Here is a 24,006-nt window from a genome sequence, read left to right on the forward strand (position 1 = left end):
CCAAATATATGCAGAGTTAATTTACTTTAGAAAACTTTAAGTACTCAAGTGCAGAGGTTTAGGAGCCAGCTAATTAGTGGTGGTTAGCCAGCAGCATGCTGTCAGTTTTATTGACTATGAATAGCAAGCATTTGGCACCATGGCTTACTCGGCCCTAGCACGTCTCTAAGACCATTCTGATGTCTGGCTAAATGACAATGTCCCTTCCCCTTGCCCAAAGGGGGAGCCAAAGGCTGTCTGTTGACTCAGCTGAGAGTGCTACAAGAGAATAAGAATCACCTCTATCCTGGGAACACCAAGATTCACTGGAGAAGCCAGGGCCACTATCGCCATTCCTAATATGAAACGCACACCAAGGCTTGCCAAAACCTCTCCACTTAAAAATATGTGTGTTAATATTAGAGTGATTCAGGACATTTTTAACTGGCATTGAGTGAATCCATTGCCCGACAAACACAAGCAACACATGCTTGTGGTGTAAATCTGTTGGGGCCACATGATGAGTTCCTACTTGTAAAGGTCAGGCTGTGGTTGTTCACACTCGATGGTGGCGTTGAGAGTTTCCAGCTCCTTCTCTGTGTCTGGCACTGTGTAATGTGTCTGGACAAGTGGAAGAGGCGCAGAGAGAAAGAGAGAGCGAGAGGAGTGAGCCTTGACTGGATCAGGTCAAGTTATCATGTTTGCCCTCCCCTACCCCTCACATGCAGACACCACAGGAAAATAGGATGACATAAATTACCCAGAAACTGTGACTCACACTTGAGCACAAAAAAAAGCACAAACACTTATTTCTGAGGAAATTTAGACTTTCTTCAAAGCAAGGCTAATAAAAATAACTTCAGTATCTTAGAAAAACAACTAATCCAAAGAGATCCAAATCATCAAAACTAAATACTGAATTTAATACAGTAAATAGATATGCTCTGCTGTACCCACTTTCCATCTTCTAATAAGCGTCACATAGATAAAAACGTATAAAAAAAGTCTAACTATAGGAAATATAAGTTCATGGAAACAATGTTTAAGTGTGGCCATCTTACTTTATGGTTGGACTCTCCATCCAGACTTGCTGTGGTAACGAAACATGTGTCATCATCTCGGCTTGACTGCAGCAGTATTAAATCACAGGGAAAGGTCACATCTTCCTCCACCTCCACAACATCTCCAACCTGATCAAAGAAAAACAACCCAACACAACTTACAAAAACTTTTCACAGTTTGCTTTCTCCTTCTTAGGCCCAAGAACAGTATGATTTGGCACAGGATGAGTGACAGAAGTTTAAAGAATCACAGCTTTACGACTAGGGAGCAGAAGGACTCCCAAAATAAACATACATCACTGCCAATTTCCTTTCAACTTATTGTGGCTAATTTGTTAGCAGGCAACTGCTTATTTAAATATTATAGTATAAATAGAGCAACATGAGCTTTTCATGAGTCACTGATCAATATTCACTCTCCTTTTAGCTTTGGTCAGCTAACATCTGACAAAAAAATCTGGCACTTTGGCTTGCCAAATGTTTATTTTAGCTGTCATCCATTTAGCACTAGGAGGTAACCTACGTTGAACTTGTGTGAGCTCCTGTGCGGGAAACAGCTGTACAAAGTTTCACACAAAGCAACAATGTTTTGGTTTTCACAGCTGGATGTAGATTCTCAATGGTGTCAGACGCACTAGCAGGCCTTTAACAAAACCAGGAGTTCTTTTGGTGTGTGTGTACATACGCACACATGCTTACATACATATATACAGTACACATATACATACATAGCAATGCAATGTATGTTTAACTTTTGAACATACATCTTTGAAAAAACTATTGCCTATGCAACAAATACGAATACAATGGAGAACAAACCTGCACACACCACCCTGGATAAATAAATTACCATCACACCCATATTTGAACATCTAATCAGTTCAGCATGCAGAGCATTTTCTCCCCTGTGCATATATTCCAGACAGTCATGACATGCTGCCAGCAGCTTCTTACTGGCCATGTCTCTAAGGAAATATGTATTCCAGTGGATGTGGCGTCTGAAAGAAAGGTACCTTGATCTTCTCACTCTCCTTCCGTATCCTCCGGCCTTGTTCGAGCACCGTCACTGGGTACTTATTCACCTCATTGTCAGCCTTGTGCCGCAGCCAGTCCTCGTAGCCCTACGGCAACATATCAAAGTCAGGATTGAGTTATTTGCTTGATAAAACAAAAAAGTACAAACTTTTGTCTCTGAGGGACCGGACATTGACATCAGCATATACTGTCACACAATAAAGGTTTGACAGGACCTCTCCCCAAGAGAAGAGGGTAAGACACAAAGAAATGTCTGTGCATACAATACAATGTAATCTTTACATTTAGCATTTCATCAAAATGTGAAAAAAAGAATGCCTGCGGCAGCAGAATAGGATAGTTATTGTACAACAGAGCATTGGAACAGTATGCCATGAATTTAATACTGATTCGGGTAATAAAACAATAAAATCTGGGGCTGCAGCAGCAAAAGACACAAAGCCTAGAACCTTACTGTAAAGACCCCCTCAAATGAAAGTGTTTAACTGTTAACATGTCCATATGGTGTTTTTTTTTGTAATACAATACATATCATTAACAAAATAAGCAGTCAACGCCATTGCCTATCGGCATATCGGTATTTTGCAAGCTAGATTTGACTATTTTCAAAACGATTGCAGAGATTCATCTGAACAATGGGGGACCAACATTTAAAAGCCCGCAGAGGAGGTGGGGGACATGATATGCATTGAAACAGACATAATCCTATATTACTGATGTACGAGTATTGACCAGTTACAGCACCCTACTTCAGTCTGACACCCAGGATAGAAACAGTTGTTTGTGCCGTGCAGCAAGCTTTCTTTGTCTCTCTCTCTCGCGTTACAACCAGGCTAACAAACCAAACTAAAATCGTTGTCTGACCATCGACCTCCTCCGCTCTGTTTCAGTACTGTGAACAACGCCACACCTACACACACCCTCTGCACAAATCATATAGTACTGTCCATGATTACGAAACATTGTAGTTGATAAACAGTGCATGTAAAAGGGTAAATGTCAAATTGCATGCAGGTGACCAATATCGCTTGGTTTGTTTAAACTAAAAGATTTGAGAAAAAACAGATACAATTCAGGATTCTTTAAACAATTATATTATATCAGACTCAACCAAGTTAGCCTGAACTTTAGGATAGTGATAGAGAGATGGTGCAAAGATGCAGAGGGTAAAGAGGGAAACCAGAGTGTGTTCCAAGCCGGAGCTTGAGCCAGAAAGCAGAATTGCCAGGAAATGTGATAGGAGGAGAGAGAAAGTCTGGTTGAGTGATGCAAAGAAATGATGCCAGGTGGTGAAAGTGGAGAGGGGAGGCATTCCACGGATGGTCAGTTGAACTGTACAGTTCACCTATGCCTGACTAATAGAGTCGGGCGGACCGCCTCGGTGTCCCACTTCAAAGCCTGGCTGAAGGCAGTCCGGCGCTATCAGTGAGTCCCATGTATTTTCGTAAGGAAGCACACCCACTATTGTGCATTTCAAAGCCCCAGAAATAGACAAACTAAAAAGCCAATGTTAGAACAATACATCTAAAGCTAGGACATGGAAGCAACAAAGTCAAAGAAATAGACCCTGCCCTTGATCATGTATAGTTCTGTACTAGACTGATTCTCTCTCGGTTTGATCACAGTCCCATAGAACCCATTGTGTCTTCTCCCGAATCAGAATTCACCAGTAGAGCACATTCAAACAAAACCTGAGAAAGCATTAGTCACATACTTATACAAAAATCATAGCAGGGAGTGATGAAGGCAAGGGGGACTTATAATATGATATGGCGAGAGAGAGGAACAGTAAAATGCACTGAGGAGCATTATGTGGAAATGACATGACAATAGAAATTACACTTATCAGCATCATTAGGCAGTGTCTTACCTGCTTGATAGCGGTCACTGTAATCACAAAAAATAAAGGTAGGCCGCTGGTGACTGGGCTGGTGGGGGTGTCCACTATCACCTATTGAGGGGGGAAAAATATTTATCTTCAGAGAAATGTAACGTTAACGCCCAACAATAAACATATGGCCTTCAAACTGAAAAGCTCTGAATTGAATACTAGACATGAGTACAAAGCATCACTACAGCATGTGTTTGTGGTTACGGAGGGAGGAGTGTGTGGCTATGGTATACAGAGGAAGGGGCAAGCCCTCTAAATGCAGGGTGTAGTCTGTTTCTGTGAGGCAATTCTACTATTCCCCAAATGTGTTTGTCAGTAGGAAACAAGGAACACATTTAAATTTCAGACTGAAGCGTGCGAGCAAGGTTCTGGACCAAAGAACTTTTAATCAAGTGGGCCAGGGGCAAAGTGCTTAATCTGCAGGCATGCCAGCACTTTTGCGTCTCTGCCAAGGCATGAGAGAGGGCCAACACAAAGCTATGCTGGATTCACCTTACCTGCCCAAGCTGTGCGTGAGGGAATCTAACAGGAAGGTTGACGTTTAATTTTTGTGTCTAATGTGAATAAGTGTGGGGTCAGTAATCAGTATATGAGCAGCACCTGACCAAGGCTCCCAGCTTAAGCCCCGTCGCACAAATGGCCTTGTGTGTTTCTTAAAACCATCATAAGATGGATTTACCCGTGCATTTCTGATCCTGCAGAATGCAGGCTGGTCTCCCCCCGAGCCGGGGTGCGTATTCCAGCACGCACAGACACAACGCACCTGGCTCTTTGGTATTCTAACCAGGAGCATTACAAGTCTGTCAGACAGACATCCGTTCAAGGAAGATCAGGAGATGCGTTTTGAAGCAGTATCTGGTGATTTACTCACCTGTGCGTAGACTAAGAATGGGGAAAAAACAAGCTGCCGCCCGCTCTGTAATCCCAGACAGCCACATTCAGCACCTATACTACTCATGCACACAGACATAGGAAGTACAAAGCCAGCGAGCTACTATCCCACCCAAGCTTTACTGTGACTACAATCAAGTGGAGGATTAATCAATTACAAAGCAGAGATGGCCCAACGCACATTGGCCATTTGAAGGAGTGCAGATTCAGAGGAGAGTCGGCGTTATACTTCTAGAGGTTGGAGATTCCAGGGAGACAGAAGCAAAAGTAATGATTCTGACGCAGTAGCCTCAGGTGTAAAGAGCCAGAGGTGAGAGTGTTCAACGCTTCAAAAGAACAGTGTGTGTACATGAGGATGGTAAATGGGGCTCTATGTTAAAGACTCATTACACCTTGCGCATTGCTGTCGGCTGTGTAGCGAGTGGAACATTGATTTCTTCGTGAAACTTGGTTTGCCCCGGTCATTTTAGCACTTTACCGTTTTGTCATGGGCCCTTCCCCAAGTACGGATGTGATGAATATTGGGGGAAAAGGGTGATAGAGCATTTTTTTTTGCCTCCCATGACTGGATTGAAGGTTAGCTGATCACAGAGTGCAAAAAGGCGCCAGCAGGAAGGACTGAGGACAGCATGCCCCTCTAATGCAGCAGCCAGATGGCCAAACCTGACAAAGGGTGACCACGGCACAAAATGCTTCACAATGCCAACTTTCAGCATGAATGTTGCTTGATTTATATTTATCTTTGGTGCTTTTATGACAATTCTGATGGCAACTATCAAAATTGACTATAAAAAGAGATAAATGACGGTGTCTTTTTTAGTATCAGTTCATAAACAGTGAATCTAAAAAAAACAACGCTTTTCCTTCATCTCACACTAAAATACAGTGTGACGTCAGACTTCCCAGCTTCACAGACATAACTGTATCAAGGACAGCCATCAATTTTGGAATAGGGTGAAAAACTACTCTTTAATGCGCCAATAGTATCATTGACGCATTGAAAATACTGCAACAGCAACCTCTTGAGAGAACTAAAACCTTCACAAAACCTTCAACAACTGTACTTCAGCCAAACAAAACACAATTCTCTCCCAGAGCTCGTCTCTCCCCATGTATCTGCACTGATTGACAACGATCCCCACCAAACTTCCAGATGGCCATTAAATACCTTTCCTCCTCTGCACCAAATGCAAAGCCAAAACATCTCAGCAATAGGAGTGAACTGTGTGCTGCTGCTGATGTGCTGCTGTGATATCAGAGCTGCAGAACGGAGCGGCACAAAGCCCTTCATCTGAGCCGGGAAGGGTGTCAGGGTGAGCGACGGACAGCAGGTCCCAGAGGTCCCAGGGCAGCGCTGTGGGCCCTCGCGTCCGCCTACCCCTTTGCCCTTTTGTTCCCCCTCTCTCTTTCTCTCCCTCCTATTCTCTCTTGCACTCTCATCACGGTTTCTCTTACTCTTTCACGGCGCTCTATTCTCACTCGATCAAATTCAAGCGGGGCTATTTATAGCAGAGTGGTGCTTTTTTATCAGCCTGTGTCTATTTGTGGCATGAGAAGTACAGAGGGCTTCCTGGCTGCTGACGTCAGCAGTGCAGCGCTGCGGAGAGATGGGTGGAATGAGAGGGAGCGAGGGAGAAAGAACGACAAAGAAAGAGAACAAATGACAGGGAGAGACCAAAGCCGGGTGGGACAGACTTTTGGAGGATGCATGACATTTGGTTGTTGGTAGAGCATTTGCATGAAGGCTCTCAGGGGAAGTGAGGAGGTTTATTTCTGTCGATGAGATGCGGATGCAAAATGAGCACACGTGTTGTCTGTGTACCTGCTTCTCTTTTATCCTCTCTCTCTGATATAATAGCAGGCTGCATGGGAAAAACTGAGTGGTTGGGCTAAGGAGCCCCTCAAGAGACTCCGGATTAGTGGAGAAACGCCAACCACGCTGCAGCTCGGGTAAACACCGTCAGCAAACCCAGGACACCCACTGAGTCATACATCCACACGCACAAACGCACATATACAAAGTATTCACACACATTACACATTGATAATCCTTGCGTGTTTGTGAGAGGGATGCAAACATGCTTGGTGGTTTACTCCCACATAAGTGTACTGCATTCACTCACGATAATTTCACACATTAGCTCACAAAAATCTAGAACCTTTATCCATTAGCTGAGGATCATATGGAGTTAAACCAAACAAACTGGAAAATAAAGGCTGTCAACTGTAAATACCGGTGGAAACAAGTGCCGGAGTAAACTCGGAAATTAATCTGCTTTTGACTTGAATGATGGAATTACTTTGCGACAGCAGATATTTCTCAGTTTAGTGCAGTGCTAGACCTCTGGGAGCCGTCACTGTGAGCTCATTCAGTCAGTATGCGACTAGATAGAGCACATCCCTCCTGAGCAGACCCAACGCCAGCACCTGTTTACACTAGAGGGCTGTTTGCCTCCATAGTTTGGGTTACTGCTAACAGGAGAGAGGTTAGTTTCCATCTCTGTGGATTAGAGAAAGCGACAGATGATAGAAGAGCGAGTGCAGATGCAAGCAACTAATCTTTTTTTTGTTTTGTTCCATACACAAATCGACAACTGCCACATCCCAGAAAGTAGAGGTCACTTAAGAGCACAGAGCAAGGGAATACGGATGCCAGTCAAAGCATTTTTGGTCAGCGCTCCTGGCCAGCTCTCAGCGACTCATGAGGATAGTCCAACATTGTGTTGTGTGTATGATTCATACACACACAACACATGCTAACAATGGCAAACCTTGAATTTTGAGATTGCTATATACAGTAAGACCAACATCTGATAAAACCCCTTTTTATTTTCTGAGAATCAAAAAGGTAAAAGAAAATGAAAAAATATATAAATAAATAAATATAATTTGGGGAAAGCCCAAATTATTATTATTAAAATTACTATGCGATTTTTGATAGTTAACATTAAGAAATGTAGTTAATTAAACTTTAAATACAGATTTATCTTTGCACCTTCCCATCTAATTCTAGGGGGAATTCAGTATTGACATGTTAGATAAAAATACAATCTACATGCTCCAGAGTCCTGGGACTAATAGCCCATTAAAAATCCATTAATTGGTTGACACATGATCTCACAACACTAGAATAATGTTGGAAGAGTTGAGTTCCATACAGCTATCTTACAATTTAAGAAGCATACTTCTTAAGATAGACCTTTGTAACAATGTATACGTCTTGACACAAACTCTGAGATTAATGTCCGTTTATGCCTCTGCATGAGTGTGTCTTTGTATGTAAATCCATAAAAAAAAAATTTAAATGGCAGTTATTGCCAGTTATTTCCTTCTTCAAGCAATATGTATTAAAAGGCCAAGTAAAACAGCAGAGTAGCAGATTGTTAAACAAACCTGCTGAACACACTTCTCAGTCATGCCGTACAGTTCACACACCCAGTATCCCTTTCACACTTACCATGCCCACGTGCAAATGATCACACTCTCTCACACTCCTCCTCACAAAAGGGAACAAACACACCGTGCAGGTCCAAGGACCACAAGGTTGTGAAGCCAAGTTGGACGAGACAGATTAAGCCATTGCAGATGCACACACACATCACAGGCCCTCTCCACAGATCCACTTGTTACACAACACCAGTCACAGACCATATTCATAAATGCATTATTTAACAATGAGAGACAAACACTGACAAAACGTGTCCTTACCTGCACCAGGAAAATGATAAGAAAGTAGAAATTGGCAATTCTTCTGAACTGTTCAAACAGGTTCTTTGGTAGAAAGTTCCAAACTGTATACTGTGGGAGAAAATAGAATTTAAAAAACATGCATGTAGGTCACAGAGAAATAAAATAGGTATTACAGTTTGTGGATTTCTTTTTGCTGCTCTTTTCTGCATAATTTTCCCATTCAGGCATGGTGTTTTTCAACAGAATTTAGGGAGGTTAACAAAAAGCTTGGCAAGGGGAGAGAGATTAGAGGCATTCAATATTCACAGACTCTTGCATATGTGCATTCTGTCTGAGCTGTGGAGGGAGGAGAGGAAAGGCAACTTCAATAGCTTGGAGTCTCTCTTTGTTCTGCATAGGGAGAAGGCCCTTGGGGGACCACAGGTATTCCATTGAATCAGATTAGCGCTTTATCTCTGTAATTTGGCAGCCCTTGAATGCAGAGCCAATGAACTTATCATGTTGGTGAGTATTCCGATGCATCTAGTTCCTTTATAAGTGGCCATGACTGCTGGTACCATCGGGGCTGAAGCAACACTTTTATCTGCTTAAAACCCAGAGAGACGGCTCGACAATACCCTGCTGGTAACTTGGTGCCACAATCAAAAGTGCCCGGGCGAAAAACAAAAGTGCATGTACTTACACACACACACTTACAGGGAAACAGTTAAGGCACCGTTTATGAAAGGGAATGTCTGCATGGGGATAGCGTTGAAATGCAGCGGCAGCAGAATGGCCCATCTCATTTCGCCAGACAGAAAAGAGAGTGAAAGTAATGAGAAAAGGGGGTGGCAGCAGTGAGGGTGGTGGTGCAGTAGCACAGGAGCAGAAGAGGAGAGGAGAGGAAGAGACTGGTCATTGTAAAAGCAACAGGATGATGGAGAGCAGAGGCATGGAGAAACATAAACACTACAGCCGGGGTAATTAAAGGCTGTTTACCCTGACATACTGGCAGAAGCCAATTGATTGGCCCATCCTCACTGGGACGCTCTGCACCACTATAAATCCCACTGCCGTCTTACTCTCATACCGCTTCCCTCTCCTCATCACTTTCTTCATATCCATAAGAAAGTCAGCCAGCTCCAGCCTGAGCCTGCCGTTGACACTGAGGACTGAGGGGTTAGATTGGGGTGAGAGGGAAGTGGAATGTGGTCTGTCAGAGCCCAGAGGGAAACGACCAAATTGCCCACCCTGCCAGTACATTAACAGCAGCCATGTATTTCACTGCCACACCCAGTGCTCCCCTGACAAACACATAATCGCCTTCTGTTGGGAGCGAAGAGAAGCAGTGGGAGGAGGAATAAAGAAAGGAAGACACAGGCATGCTCAGGAGTTCATTCCAAGTGTTAGATAAGAGAAGACAAATGCTGGAAGGCAGGTGAAACAGAATACAAAGAGGAGCTGGTAAATAAAACAAAGGTATATGAATTTCTTCCTGTGTAAGGCAAGACTGAGGCGCCCTGGCATGCGTGTGTATCTGTGTGTGTGCATGTGTTTCTTACCTTGGAAGACACAATCCTGTTATCACAGAACTTGGGTGGGATGAAAGCCTCATTGGTGGAAGATGACCGATGACCAACATAGATAGTCCTACTGTCTACTCTTCTCTCATCGCCGCCAAGCTAGAGGACGAAGCAGCAGAGGTGGGTAGAGATAGGAAGAGATCAAGATAAAGAGAAAGAAAAGAGAGGATATGTTAGTAATTCAAGGTGCATCTATTCACTTCAACAGAGATTAGGCATTGAACGAGCCCAGTTAAATTAAATACAAGAAAGAAGAATTACTTGAAGGTAAAATGTGACCCACTATCTGCAACATGTAGAGGGATATAGAATAAATAAACAACTTGTGTTAATGGTGCACTGATATTTCCGGTGCAGCGAAGCCACAATGATCACAAATAATTTGTTGTGGCCATAAAATGTCGGATGACTAAATTCCACCCACAGGTCAAGTATTAAGAGATTAGAATGGCTACAGTGGCGCAACAAATTAAAAAGACTTGAAAAGCAGTCTACTGTTGAGCACTAGCCAATAACTCAGAGAGCGGACAAAGAAAAGTATGACAGGGGTCAACGGGCCAACATGGCGAGTGTACGAGGACTATAACTTAATTTCTTCCCTCCCAGGTGGTCACTCATTGATGGTAAACGAGTCATAAATGTGGACAGCCAGGAGAAAAATGCTGCGCTCTGATTTATTGGTTGCGCTGCCTTGTCGTGATGCAGATGGCAGGGTGATATGTGCAGCCACACGTATAAGTGCACACACTCGCCAAATGTCTGACAGAGGAAAGACTCAGGAACCGGGTCAGGAGCCAGAGACACGCTGGACTACCCTCAACATGAGGTGGCCGGGGAAATTCCTCTTCTATAAAAAGGCAGGTACGGTGAATCACAGAGCATGACAGGAAAGCCAAGTCGTGGTCTTAACCTTGCAGGATCTCTCCTCACGCAAGTGTCACAAACAACAGTAATAATGGGAGCTAAAGAAATTGTCGGGTAGGTTTCTTTCCTTTTTTGAATATAAAATCAGTTTGCTGCGCTGCGTCAAGCTGATTGGATTCGTTCTTCTGTGTGTGAAACAACCAGAGGCTGTAACTACACATTGCTTCTCGAAGTGGAGACATTCATAAATTAACTTAAATATTGTTTTGTTTAAGTCAATAAGCACCGTTACAGCTTTCTAATATCTGTGGCTTGTTGGCAATAAGGGAAGTAGCATTACAGTACATATCCAGTTTGTCAAACTAGTGCATCATCACTACCATGAGGAGTCCCCATCATTATACGGGATATTTAATATATAAAAGAAAACTGCGGACAAGTACACATACATTTGTTTCTGTCCTGGAGAGTGTAGCCCAGAAAACTGGGCCTCAATATCTGGGCCTCAATATCTATTCCTGACATCCCACACATAAGGAATCCTGAGGCTTTGGGAGGACAGGCACAAGGGCTGCAGGGTCACTATAGCAACAAAGCCAGTATACTGGTTCAGCCATATTTGTTTTACCCTCAAGCATGTTCCTTATCAAACCATGCATGAATACTATTCCCACCTCTAATTAAATGCATAATAAAGTGTAAAGTAACAATAAACATTGTAAGATATTAGACATAAGCTGTTGACCAGTATTGAAATCAAGTGATCTCTATGATTTATCCGTCTGTCGTTCATTATCGCTCTGATCAATTAAGCTAAGACAAAGGGTCATAAAATATATAATATATACGGTAAGTACCTCTGATCTTCCAATATGACCTCAAGATTCCTCAAAAAGGGAAATTATACTTTCCAGATATTGGTGACACCCGACTGATTTTCAGCACTGTGGTCCATGAAATCCATGATATCACGCATGTCCTAAGCAATGCTACCTTGGTTAAAAAGAGTTAAATCTGTAGCTGTTACTCAAGTAATAAGAAAGTAGATCTTCAAAAGGTTTACACACTTTTTTTCTTTCACTTACACCTACAAAATGGGTAAATACTTCACTTGTATGTGGAGTTGTGGAAACGGAGAGAGAGAGAGAGAGAGAGAGAGAGAGAGAGAGAGAGAGAGAGAGAGAGAAAGCACACAGCTGAACAAATTCTTTTTTTAACAAGCTTGTCTGCCCATAAACAAGCTGCATCCTCTGATGTGCAATCCTGCGATATTAACTCGTATTCCACTTTTCCTCTTGTTCCAGTGACACGGTTTAAATTAGGCTGGGAAGATGGGACACGGCCTCCAATGAAGCGTCTAAATCACAGAGGCATTTAAGTATATGCAACTTGAAGCTTTTTGGTTTTCCGTCAGCAAGTTCATGCACGCTTCGTGAACGATTACCAAATACTTTTAGTGGACTCTGGACGTTTGTACCAACATTCAGTAGTTAAAGGCAATATTTCAGATGGTGATTGTATATGTGAATGGTTGATTATCACATTAAATGAATGATATAATTCATCTGATTTATTAATTCAATCAATTAATAAATTAATTAACAAACGGACAGTCAGAATCAGCACCTGGAAAATGAGCTTGTGCAGCTATTACTGTGCCTGTAACTGGTTAAGATTATGCAGGCAGGGGATCTGCTTCATTTAATACAAAGGCCAGCAGCACGTGAGGGGACAGATTACCATGAACATCTGATCCTGGACAAGACCCAGGGAATGTGTGAATTATGGCCACCTGGACAGCGAGCTGCCCAAAGTCTGTTGCTGACAAGAGGTGAGAGCAAAGAACAACCTCACTTGTAAGCCTGATATATGCATGTGGGGCCAAAAATAACTGTCGACATATCTCCAGTTTATACAATATTTGCTTTTCATTAGCAGTCAAATAACACAAAATAAAAAGGTCAAAATGAATTGTCTTAATTACGACTCTCCAAATCAAACTAGAGAAGAGAACCAAAAGGCTTACATAATGCTCACTTATGCATGAGCAGACCTGTTCACACCTCAGTATGGCTGTCAAATCTAGCATCCCCTACCCGCTCGGTACACACTGACACTAATTCAGCAGGACCAGGCGGACCCGGCTGCCAAAGAATGAAGGGAGAGAGTGGGAGGAAGAAGGAGTGTGAGAGAAAGGAAATATAACAGCATCCAAGGACACAAGCACATCCTAGTGTTCTTTATCAGACAACAACCAGTACCCAGAGGGAGCAGTATCCCAGGAACACCCCCACTGACAACTTTGTTCATTTGTCTGAATCAGATGCAGCATTTATGGCAGTTCTCCTTCCTCTGTGTACTCTGTGGGTACAGAAAAATGTGTTTGTACAAAAGCCTCAGCACGCAAAATATATCAAATGCAAGTAAGGAACAATTTACAAAACAAATTAGCCTCGACTCAAAGTGCCTGCGAAGGGCTCAGGCTTGTACCTTCAGGGTTACAGGTCAGACAGTAAACAGTTTACATTGTCTGGCTTCTGCTAGTGCCAATCTAGCACCTGTGCCCATCTAGGCTTGATTATGCACAAGAGCCATGCTAATGGACAGTTTCAAGGTCACAGGCCTTTCAAGATAAATAAACACTACGGAAACATTGTTGCAACAACCTACATAAGCTTCGGGCCTCAGAGATTAATCTCAAAAAGAAAGGTTGGCACCTACACACACATAATTCATGCTGAAAATTAGCCCTGGGGTCCAAAAGATAAGAAAAGAAGTATTGAATTGGCCATTGATTTTGTGGTGAATTCGCTGTAAAATATAATGAGGGTCAGGCCATGGGGCCCACTTCATTTCTGAGCAGTTACGTGATCGCAATGCACATCTGAAAAATAGTGAGCTAAACGCCAAACAAGAAATGCTAATGCAAGGAAAAATAGAACCGATTGCATTATCTATACCTCATTGTCAAAGGTCAAACAAAGCCATTCAATGCCAATGATGAGCAAGTAAAGGAAAAGTGGCCGAAAGTCAAGTATCAGTACGTCAACAGCCAACAGCAGATTAATCCACGATGAAAAAGCATCAGCTACAAAACGTGACTGAAGATCAATAAAGCAAACATCTAATGCTAATTTGACCTGAGATGTAATTACTCAGTCAGAAATAAAGGGTACATTAGAGAATTGAGTGACTCTGAAACTTTACATTAAATAACACTCTCAATTAAATTATACACAAATCGTGAAATGTGCTCCGCAAGGGGCAGGGAAAAATAAGACTGCATTCAGCTACTGCCAAGCTCCCGATGATGACTCGGGTCTGATGACACTGCGCCCTGTCACACCATCTCACTATTCAGTGACTATCCCGCTTTGTCACAATCTGCATGCCGTTAGCTGAACGGACACACTTGGTAACGAGAAAATTATAAGGCCCCGCACACTGTAATACAATCCATCACAGTGCAACCATGTGAAACTCTTTAAATCATAATGTTTTATAACTTTTAAATGAGAGATGTTGATTCAACTCTGGTGAAGTTGTCTTGTAAAATGTAATTATTCCTATATACACACACACACACACACACACACACACACACACACACACACACACACACACACACACACACACACACACACACACACACACACTTTTTTAAATCACATGTTGATCATGATAATATTTTTGCATGACTAATGAATTCAGTTGCACCTTTAATGTAAGTAGGCTTTAATGTAGGATAAAAGTAGGCTTTAAATTTAAGTCAATGCAATCCATGGCTGCAACTAACAATTACTTTCATTATCAATGAATCTGCAGCTTATTTTCTGGACAAAAAAAAAAAAAAAAAAAAAAAAGGATCGATGAATCGCTTTTTCAGAGCCCAGGGTAAAATCTTGAAGTGTTTTGTTTTGTTTGATCAGTTATCTAAATACAAAACATATTCAATGTGCAATAATATAAAACATAAAAAAAGTTAAATAGTTTCTACTCAAAAAAACTCAACCAATCAAAAGTAACTCCGATGTAGTGGTGGTGTAAATTAGGGACAGCCAGCTGTAGTGAGATTCCTGCTCAGAATACTCATAATTCATGCCATAAGACACCCATACAACTACCGCTATGTAAAAGCACTACACCAAAAGCAACAGGATTTACTGTTTGTGTTCATGAAGATCACCACTCATCTGAGAGGCTTCTTTCAGTTGTCCTGATCATTGAATTTTGAGTTGGTCACATATCAGCATGCATGACCCTCAGGTGACACAAGTATGTGAGTCACAAGAATAGAACACCACATCCAGTTTACTTTTACATAGCCATTCTTTATGGACATGTATTGACATAAATCTGTCAAAGAGCATAGAGTGAGTGGTTCTGGCTCTCGCTTGCATCTTTATTTGTCAAGCAATGTTTAACTGAAGCGTGGCTCCGGCTGCATACTATGTGCATCTCCAGACGAGGAGTGTTTGTTATCAAGCAAGCGAAACTGACAGGCATCTCTGAGTAATCGGCAGATCAAGATGCTTCCACAATGTGTAGAGGGAAAAAGGTTAGTGACAGCATGTGTGACATCGGCACAGGGAGCGTTATATACCCCGACACAAATAGATTTTGAGGTCAAACAAAATCAATCTTTGTAACTTATTCTTACAAAAGTGCTGAAGCAAATCGAAAAGAAGTACATTTAAAAGAAGACAGGAGGTTAAAGCTTGCCTGCTCTTGTGGTTTTGTAACTTGGGTACAGGAGAGAAAACCACACACGCATGTTCAGCACGGAATGCAGGAGCTGTACCATTAAGCTTAAAAAAAATCCACTCAGAAAATCTACTTAAACGCATTTAATGAGGTGTGCGGGAGCCGTGTGTAAGAAAGAGAGCACTGGAGACCTATGCTTGTACTTCTTTGTCTCCTGCACGTGTACTAAGAACACTGAGAACGACAGATTCGTTGTCAAGTCCATGTTCCTATTTGACCTTAGTATCCATTTCATGTAATTCTCTGCACAAAACTGAACTGCACACAGTCTAATGTCTCATTAGGTTGTACCAGTACATGAAGAGTGGGCTGAAGAGTGTGCGGGCGGCTCAGTCCTTTATCATATTCCACTACTTAACAACTGCTTCAGCTGTACTTTATCTATCCTATCAGGTTTTATGATGCCACTCTCAGCTTAAGTGGATTCATCAGGTCAACCTTATCTGTCTCTTAATGTGGTGCATATTAGCAGTTTTCCCCTCACCACATTGAGGAAAAACCATAACAGAGAAAGTCCCAAGATAAGATCTATGACATTGAAGGAAGTCAAGGCCTTAACATCAAATTATATTCTGAGAGTAATGACTTGAATAAATACCAGAGAAAATCCCTAACCTTCAGTAAGCCGTTTCAAGAAATGTTGATGACAACAGTAAAAACAGCCTAACTGCAACATAAAGTTGCTTTCATGACGGGCTGAATCGAGTTGAGTGATGAATGTTTGAATGCAAGGGGAAAGATGCACGCGTTGAGACAATGCTGTTAGTCACTGCAGTACTCTATCTGGCACTCGCTTCTCTTTCATTCTTAGTTATCAGCCCACTGGCCTGTCTTCTTCCAGCATGCTCACTCCGTCTCACTAATTGTAACTCTCTCAGATTTGATTACACATCCAGGCGCTCATTGCCTCGGATGCAAAGCATTTAGAGAGGCTACATCATCTTTTGAAGAGAATATAGACACATCAGCATCAAACCAATAGTGAAAGGCTTGTCACTGCAATGACTTTAAGAACTCACCTCTGTGGCATTTCCTGAAATAAAGCTATTTCTCATCACATGGGCTAATTTGTCTAATTTCTGCACAAAGGTGCTTTGTTTAATTTAAGTGAACAGATACTTAAGACAATCTCAATAAATCTGTAATCACAGAAAACCTCACTTAGTTTAATTCAACCATCTTATTTTCCATACAGTAGGACCATACTGACTCACAGGAGAATGATATTAAACAATTCATACCATTATTCTACTACATCTTGACAAGAAGGAAACTTTTTGATGTTTTCTTTTTCAGCTTTAGTCTGTCCTCTAACTGGGGGCACATCTTCATCAGTACAGCTTAAAATTAGTTTTTTGGTTGCCCATACTTTGAGGCTACGTAGTCAAGGAAAAGCAGCGCCATTAGCCATGGAACAGGTGTTACCTCCATGATGGATCCACCAACACTCGGCCTGTGGCATAGTCTACAGAGCCCATATCAGCGGCTACTCTCTCCTCTGTCCACTGTTTGCACTCAGTGATGAATAGCCCCACAGAGTAATAATAGTCCAACTTGAACTGAGGGCTGATCCTAAGGAGCTGTTGTGGATAGGCAAAGGCTCATTGTTCTACGAGCATCCCTGCAGCTGTACAAGACACAGAGTGTACTGTACCATGGGCTGGTACTGGCCTACATTACGCCGAGTCCCTCGACAATGGGGAGGAGGGGAATCTCATCTAGACCTCGTACTGGGAGCTGCTTCCTCAATCATTTGGTAATCTCGAAAAGCCACAGACAGATTTTGTGCTAACTCATTTTGCAATGCTCAGTTAACAGAAATGTTTACAGTGCAAAAAAATAACATTTTGTGACTAGATAGGAGGTAGGGCTGGTCGATAATTCAGTATGATCATTTATCGTCTTTCAATGGAATCATATCGTGATGAAATCATATAGATATCATGATACACGATTGCGTTGTCAAAATGAATAAGCATATAATGAAGTCAGTATGTGTGTTTTTCACAAACTCTGAATTGAAAATAGAGAGTGTAGTAAAATCAAACTATTGTCTTCATCTGCTCATTATGTATTTGTGTGCATTAACAGTCAGTACATAGCTACGAGTATTTATTCTATCTTTATTGTGGGCACAGTATGAAAGTGAAAACAAACTACGCTAATCACTGGTGGGAAACCTGTGGGCACCGTGGACAATCTACCTGAGGTAGTGTTTGCCAACAGAGAATATGAAAAAAAAATGTTGTGGAACACAAAAAGCGGCCTGTAGACATTGCAGAAGGAAATGTGTAAGCAAGTCGCACAATGCTGACAGAGGTCTATGTTCATTTGTGTATCTGAGGCACACTGTTCCTCAAAATAGAACCGTACACCGACGAAATAGAAAGCTAGAACGCAGATTACAGTTCACACAACAAGTTCTCAGTAAGCAAGTTATTTGCATACTGGTTAGCGTGTTAAAACATTGATTTAGTGAGGCTTTAGTTTCGCTTTAGAGATTATACGTTACTCCAGCTTGAACTTTGTCCCCATCGCTACCATCCTCTTGACAACTTAGCTCAGTAAGTCCTGGAGAGAATGACAAAAGTGAATAGGGCTCTTATGGAAAAAAAACTCCATGCTTTGTGATTTAAGACCGGGCAAACTGAGCACATTTTGAGCAGCAGCCTTGTCACACTTTAATCCATAATTAAAGAGAATTTAAAGCAGTGTAGCCATAAATGGAGGATGATTTTTCCAGCCAAGTGCACATATGCTCTGTGCTGTTTTTGTGTGCGACGAATGAAGGTGCTTGATCCAGCTGCTTTTTAATGTAGTGTATTGGTTGTAACTTCACTAAACTACAAAACCAAATGGCTTCAATCCCCCCACCATGTCTGGCAGAGAGCCATGCAATACTAACACAAAGGCATTTACAGTGCATCCTAATGCTGCTGACAAGATTTAAATCTCTATCTCAGCTGCAGCCCTACTGATGACATTATCTTTAATAATGTACTGAGCTACACTGGCTGTAATTGCTATTACACTAATTATCCTTAGACACTGCATAGGGGGGCAATGGGTCTGATGACAAACATCTATGTGGCTCTTTCCTGATTTTCAGACGTTTTTCTCCCACTGAACTGTGACCACATTAAGAAGACTCATATTTCTCTCTGTGACTGAGCTATTCCGCCTGCCTAGCTGGGAGTGTGTCGTGAAAATAATCATTGTAGGCTGTTGCTCAACCTGCGTGTTCATGCGAGCGTGAGTGGGAGGGGGCATGTTCTTATGTCACGCAGCACTCGTTAAATCCTCACATGGACTTTGCGGCTCCTTGTCTGAGTCAGGTGACAAAAAAAAAAACTGGGATGACAAAACATCACAGATGATGGCGTCTCACCTCCTCCCTCCGTGCTCAGAAACAGAGAGTGAGACAAAAAAAATAAAAACACCCCCCCCAACCCCACACACACACACACACACACACACACACACACACATCTCAGCATTCTCTTCACATCTCACTGCGAATGCGAATGCTCTGGGTGATGCTAGAGCTGGAGCATGGCACAGAAAATCTCCGGATGAGCCTTTATACATATATGGATGACGAGCATGCATTTGGAGTGCAGCTAGCCTGGCGAGGAACGTGGGTTAGGAAAAGGAGGAGTGATGTGAGGAGAATTCAAAATAAATGAAGCAACCTGAATTATTTAGGGGTACAAACTGAGAATTCAACATAGCTTTTAAAAAGAAGTGGAAAAATGCCACAAAAAGCCATCCATGGTCCCCTTGTATTTAACTTGACCCGCCCACTCCAATGTGAACCACTACAGGAAGCTGAAAAGAGTGTCCATTAGGTGGAGAAAGAGATGGAGAGGTGCAAAGAGGCTACAGGTACACCCCCTGGATTCTCTCGAGTTTGAGTCATGAAAGGCTTTCTTTACTCCCTTACTATATTTCTACAGCCCGCTATCCCACCGCCGGACGTTTATTCCTTCACACTGCCCCTCTCCCCACACTAAATATATTTATTATCCGTCTGTGTGTTGCAGATGAGCTTCTTTGGCTGGGTTTCCATTACCGGGCAGTGTGCAGGAGACCAGATGGAGAGAGGAAGGAAGAGAAAGAAATCAGAGTAAGCAATTCTGTTTGCAAGCCAATTCACGCTGCAAGACTAATGGTGGCAAAACTGAGCACAGCTCTAATCAATACGCATCTCTCCTAATCAAAAAGACCTGATAAATCAAATGGCCCTACGATGCCTTGTATGGTCTGTAGCTTTCAGATGAGACTCTTAGCCTAACTGCTCACTAATGCTCTAAGGTTTTTCCAACAGGTCGTAGCTAGAGTATATTAAAAAAATGAATGCAATATAAAAAAAATACAATATGGAGCATTATGAAGCAGGGTAAGTCATGCAGCAAAACCAAAATACACACACGAAAAAAGCATTAGGTACACGACATTACAAAGTGCTTATAATGCTGGAAATTAGACTCATTACCCCAACACTTGCAGGTCAGATGGAACTACTGTATCGTTCAGCAGCAGGTACAAAAACATCCTCTTTTATTGCTGAACCAAACATTAGCTTCCCCTGGGAAGAGTGATTATGTCTCTGAAAATAAATTCAACCTTGTGTGTTTACGTTAGCACAAAATTGCCTTAATGTGCAGGTGTGTGGTCTGTGTGCATGGACATCTGCCCCAAGTTGTGTTAGTGTGTGCATGCAGGTTTGCCTGCACATCTGAGGCCTGCCATTGCTCTTAGTTGACCTGAGAAACAGGTTTGCAGAGCCCTGGGGCTTCCAAACGCATTTGACATGCAACACTTCAAAAGATACACAACAACATCTCCTGCCAGGTAAGGGTCTGTTTAGCAGGGCATGGGTCACAGTCAAGTAGAGGTCAGATCTGAGACCGGCAGGCTTCAGTGCATTATGCTGCAGCAGGATGGATAGACTAAAGAGAGCTGGAGAGGAGAGCATAAGGGTGAAGGGAAGCCCTGCTGAGAAAGAGCAAGACCAGCGTGGTGCTGCTCCCTGAGCAGAGGCACTAACTATTTGAGACTTCACTACACCGCTTTAATACACAACTGTATTGCCCTCTCAAACGGTGTGCTTTAAAGCTATATCAGGCCACAAGAAAAATAACTACTCTCATAGCATGGGAAAAAAATTGATTAAATGTCAGGACTACACTGAGTGCTTATTAATCAAAATCTAAGCCGTTGAAATGCAATCCTACATCTTGTGTCGTTAAAAACAACCTTGAGGTCCTATACGTCACACAAGAAGCATGAATTACAACCCTGAAACTTAACTTAACAGATTTTAAGTTTTTTGTTAACATTTCCGTCATATGAGGGTTTTTATTATTATTTTCAATTCATTGTTTTGGAAATAAAGTGTCTGAAATACAGTAAAAAGATATTACGTTTAATATAACATTTTGAAAAGGCAGTGAATCCTCACAATCAAGAAGCTAGAAATAGAGAACATTTGGTAGAAATCATTATTAACCGATTATCAAAATGCTTGTTTAGCTAAGTGACTACATAACAAATTGTTTCAGCACTATATTATATTAACTCAAAGTAATTCCATTTGTTTCACTGTGACCATTTCCTGTCTTTGTGCACAGGGGAAGAGCACCTGTCGAGCTTCAGTGTACTTCGTTACTGAGCAGAGGATTACTTGCTACAGTAAAACAGTCAAAAGAAGAAGCAGAAATTTCACAAGTGTGATTTTAACAAAGCTAGAGAATAGGAGGAGGCCTTATAGTTACCATGGTGCAAGAAAAGATACTGAGGTGCTTGCTTCCTGGGTGCTGTTCTCCTTGCATTCAAGGCAGAGGCTCCCTCAATGGATACTATCACATTTCCGCCAGGCTCCACCTCTCACAGATCGTACTGCTGCCTTCAAGGGCTTGAGCGAACATCAAAGGCAACTGTGTGATTTTGCATTCCTGTCAGAGCATTACAACCTCTGGAACTTCCCCCCCTGATGAAAAGCCCAGCCGCACTCGCTCCCACAGCCATCTTTACTGATTTTCCAAAGACACACTCAGGGTTTAATGGCACAGTGCATCATAGTGAAAGAGTCAAGTGAGACACATGAAGCCTCCTCTGTGCCTACGAGCAGTCACACTCTCCTTTATTTCTATCTGTTCTCTCTCTTCATGGTGCACATGTGTACCCCCCCACCCCCCCTCCCATGGGCAAGGGGGAGGTGGTGTGAATCAGGAGGCAGACAGCCAGAGCCTCAGATAACGGCACTGTGTGCATCAATGGCAGTGTGGCTGGCTGCCCCGCGCAAAATATTATTTACAGCTCACACTGGAGAAAATTACAGCAGCAATCCTCTCCAGAAGGAGGAAAACCAGCTGACCTGGCAACACTTAGAGTGAGGCCAGAAGGAGGGTCAGGCACTATAATTATTATATTGCTTCCCTTTATTCACTGTCGCTATCTATACTGCTCACATAGCCTGTGGGGGATTCAAACCACTGACGACAACAGGTTACTGGTGCATAGGATGATGATAAAGAGGCAGTAAAGCCAGTTTAGCGTTTATAAACCTGGCCTTGCGTCTAGTTACTCCACTTTCAACTAGCCCACTCATGGCTGATTAATGTCTGAGAAAAAGGGCCGTGAAGCCAATGGATGAACTTTAAAAGGGTAAGCATGAAAATGACCAATCATAAAATATGATGTCAAAGCAGTTCACACTGGCAAAATGCCAAATTTCAAATAAAGTGGCTAGAGCAAAGAGGGAGTGAAGAGGAATTAGAAACAGATGTTTTTCATCCCATGGAGGTCTGCATATAGATTTAGTCTTTCTTACTGTCAGAGCAATTGTCTAAAAGATATTCCATCAAAAAAAAAGATATCCCATCTAAAAAAGCAGCAAATTCTGAAATTAAAAAGCAAAATCCAGTGCAAATTTAGCTGATTTAATGGATGAAATATTTTAATCGATCACCAAATTTGTTGCAGACTCTCTGTCATTAATTGACTAATCGGCACACGTTTAAAATGCTATGTATTACGCTATCCATAAAGGTTACCCAGGGAATGGGCGTCTCTTTTGATGCAGGTCATAGCGCCTTGAAATAGAGTGCATATTTTTAGCATTTGGGACCCCAGAGAAAAGCAGACCAGGTCTCTGGAGACAGGTAGATAAGACAGAGCCTACTCTCTCAACACAGCTTTAGTTCCTGCTGTTTTACACACATTCTTACAGGTGAGACTCACTGTGCTTTTGGCCATACGGTTCTTAGGCAGGTGAGTTTACATGAAAGACACACACAAAAACAAGTCTGTGACCTGAACGCGTAGTTTAACGACTCTTAGTTTCAGTTTCAATCAACTCGCATCTGTCGTGACTTCCTGGCTGGCAAAGAACTTACCCAGCAGTTAGCTAACTGGCTCAAGGCAATGATGTGAGACCACCGCTGGGCAGCGGCACGTGAAGTAACAGTTTGCCGCTACTTCACGCCGCTCCTCGCGCATTTCCGGCCCAAAATGAGGAAAAGGCGAAAACTGGAAATGGCAGTTTAGTTGCATTCTTTCACGACATAGTCACTGCAGTGAAAACGCTAGCAGGAGCAGCAGGATGGCATGAGCTAACAATGTGTGTGTGTGTGTGTGTGTGTGTGTGTTGATGGCAGGTACACATACCAAACGGTTCAGTCTTCTCCGTAGCATCTTTTTCCGATTATCTTCTTTGATTTCGCAACACTGGTGAACTCTCCCGATTCAACTGCCGCCTCTGAGGCTCAGCTTCAGCTTCTCCCTAGAATAACTTTACATGTATGTTAGTTGACCTGCTAGCCCCTTAGCTATCTATCCTCTACTCTAGCGTTAGTTCTAGCTATATGGAATGTCGCAACGACGCTACATCGTTTCCATTTTGTTTGATTTCGGTATCCTCTCACCATTCGCATTCTCTCCCCCTGAATATTTTCCGCGTTGCGGTGCAGCCTCCTAGTCGCGCTTCCCCTCGCTCAAGGCTGGAGCAGTCCCTGACATTTCTCTCGCTGCCCTGTTGCTGAGACTCGTACAAACATTTGTGGCGCGCGAGTCTGCCTGGTCGTTGACTCGCAAACTGCCGGAGACTCACTAGAAGAAAAAAAAACTTATCTCTTCAGATCCCTCTGCACAGGTCGGCTCACCTCCCTGTCAAACAATTTTCACTCCAGCGGCAGCCCACAAACGTCCCCACGTTCACAAGCTCCACCCGGCGAAGGTGCGGCGACTTTCGCTCGCACTGTATTGT

General features: G+C 42.5%; 1 protein-coding gene across 1 annotated transcript in view; it reads right to left on the reverse strand.

Moving 5' to 3' along the window:
- The window catches only part of atp11c (ATPase phospholipid transporting 11C (ATP11C blood group)), a gene marked incomplete at its 5' end in the record, with an annotated part of 37,307 nt that extends 13,872 nt beyond the window's left edge, over positions 1–23,435 (reverse strand). The window contains 7 exons of the mRNA XM_079228548.1: positions 512–600; positions 1,041–1,169; positions 2,054–2,161; positions 3,946–4,026; positions 8,566–8,655; positions 10,089–10,208; positions 23,409–23,435. Of these exons, the coding sequence (XP_079084674.1) occupies positions 512–600; positions 1,041–1,169; positions 2,054–2,161; positions 3,946–4,026; positions 8,566–8,655; positions 10,089–10,208; positions 23,409–23,435 (644 nt within the window). The remainder of the gene's footprint in view (positions 1–511; positions 601–1,040; positions 1,170–2,053; positions 2,162–3,945; positions 4,027–8,565; positions 8,656–10,088; positions 10,209–23,408) is intronic.
- Positions 23,436–24,006: the final 571 nt, after the last annotated feature.

The sequence above is a fragment of the Taurulus bubalis genome (assembly GCF_910589615.1).
Source record: "Taurulus bubalis genome assembly, chromosome: 13".
NCBI lineage: Eukaryota > Metazoa > Chordata > Actinopteri > Perciformes > Cottidae > Taurulus > Taurulus bubalis.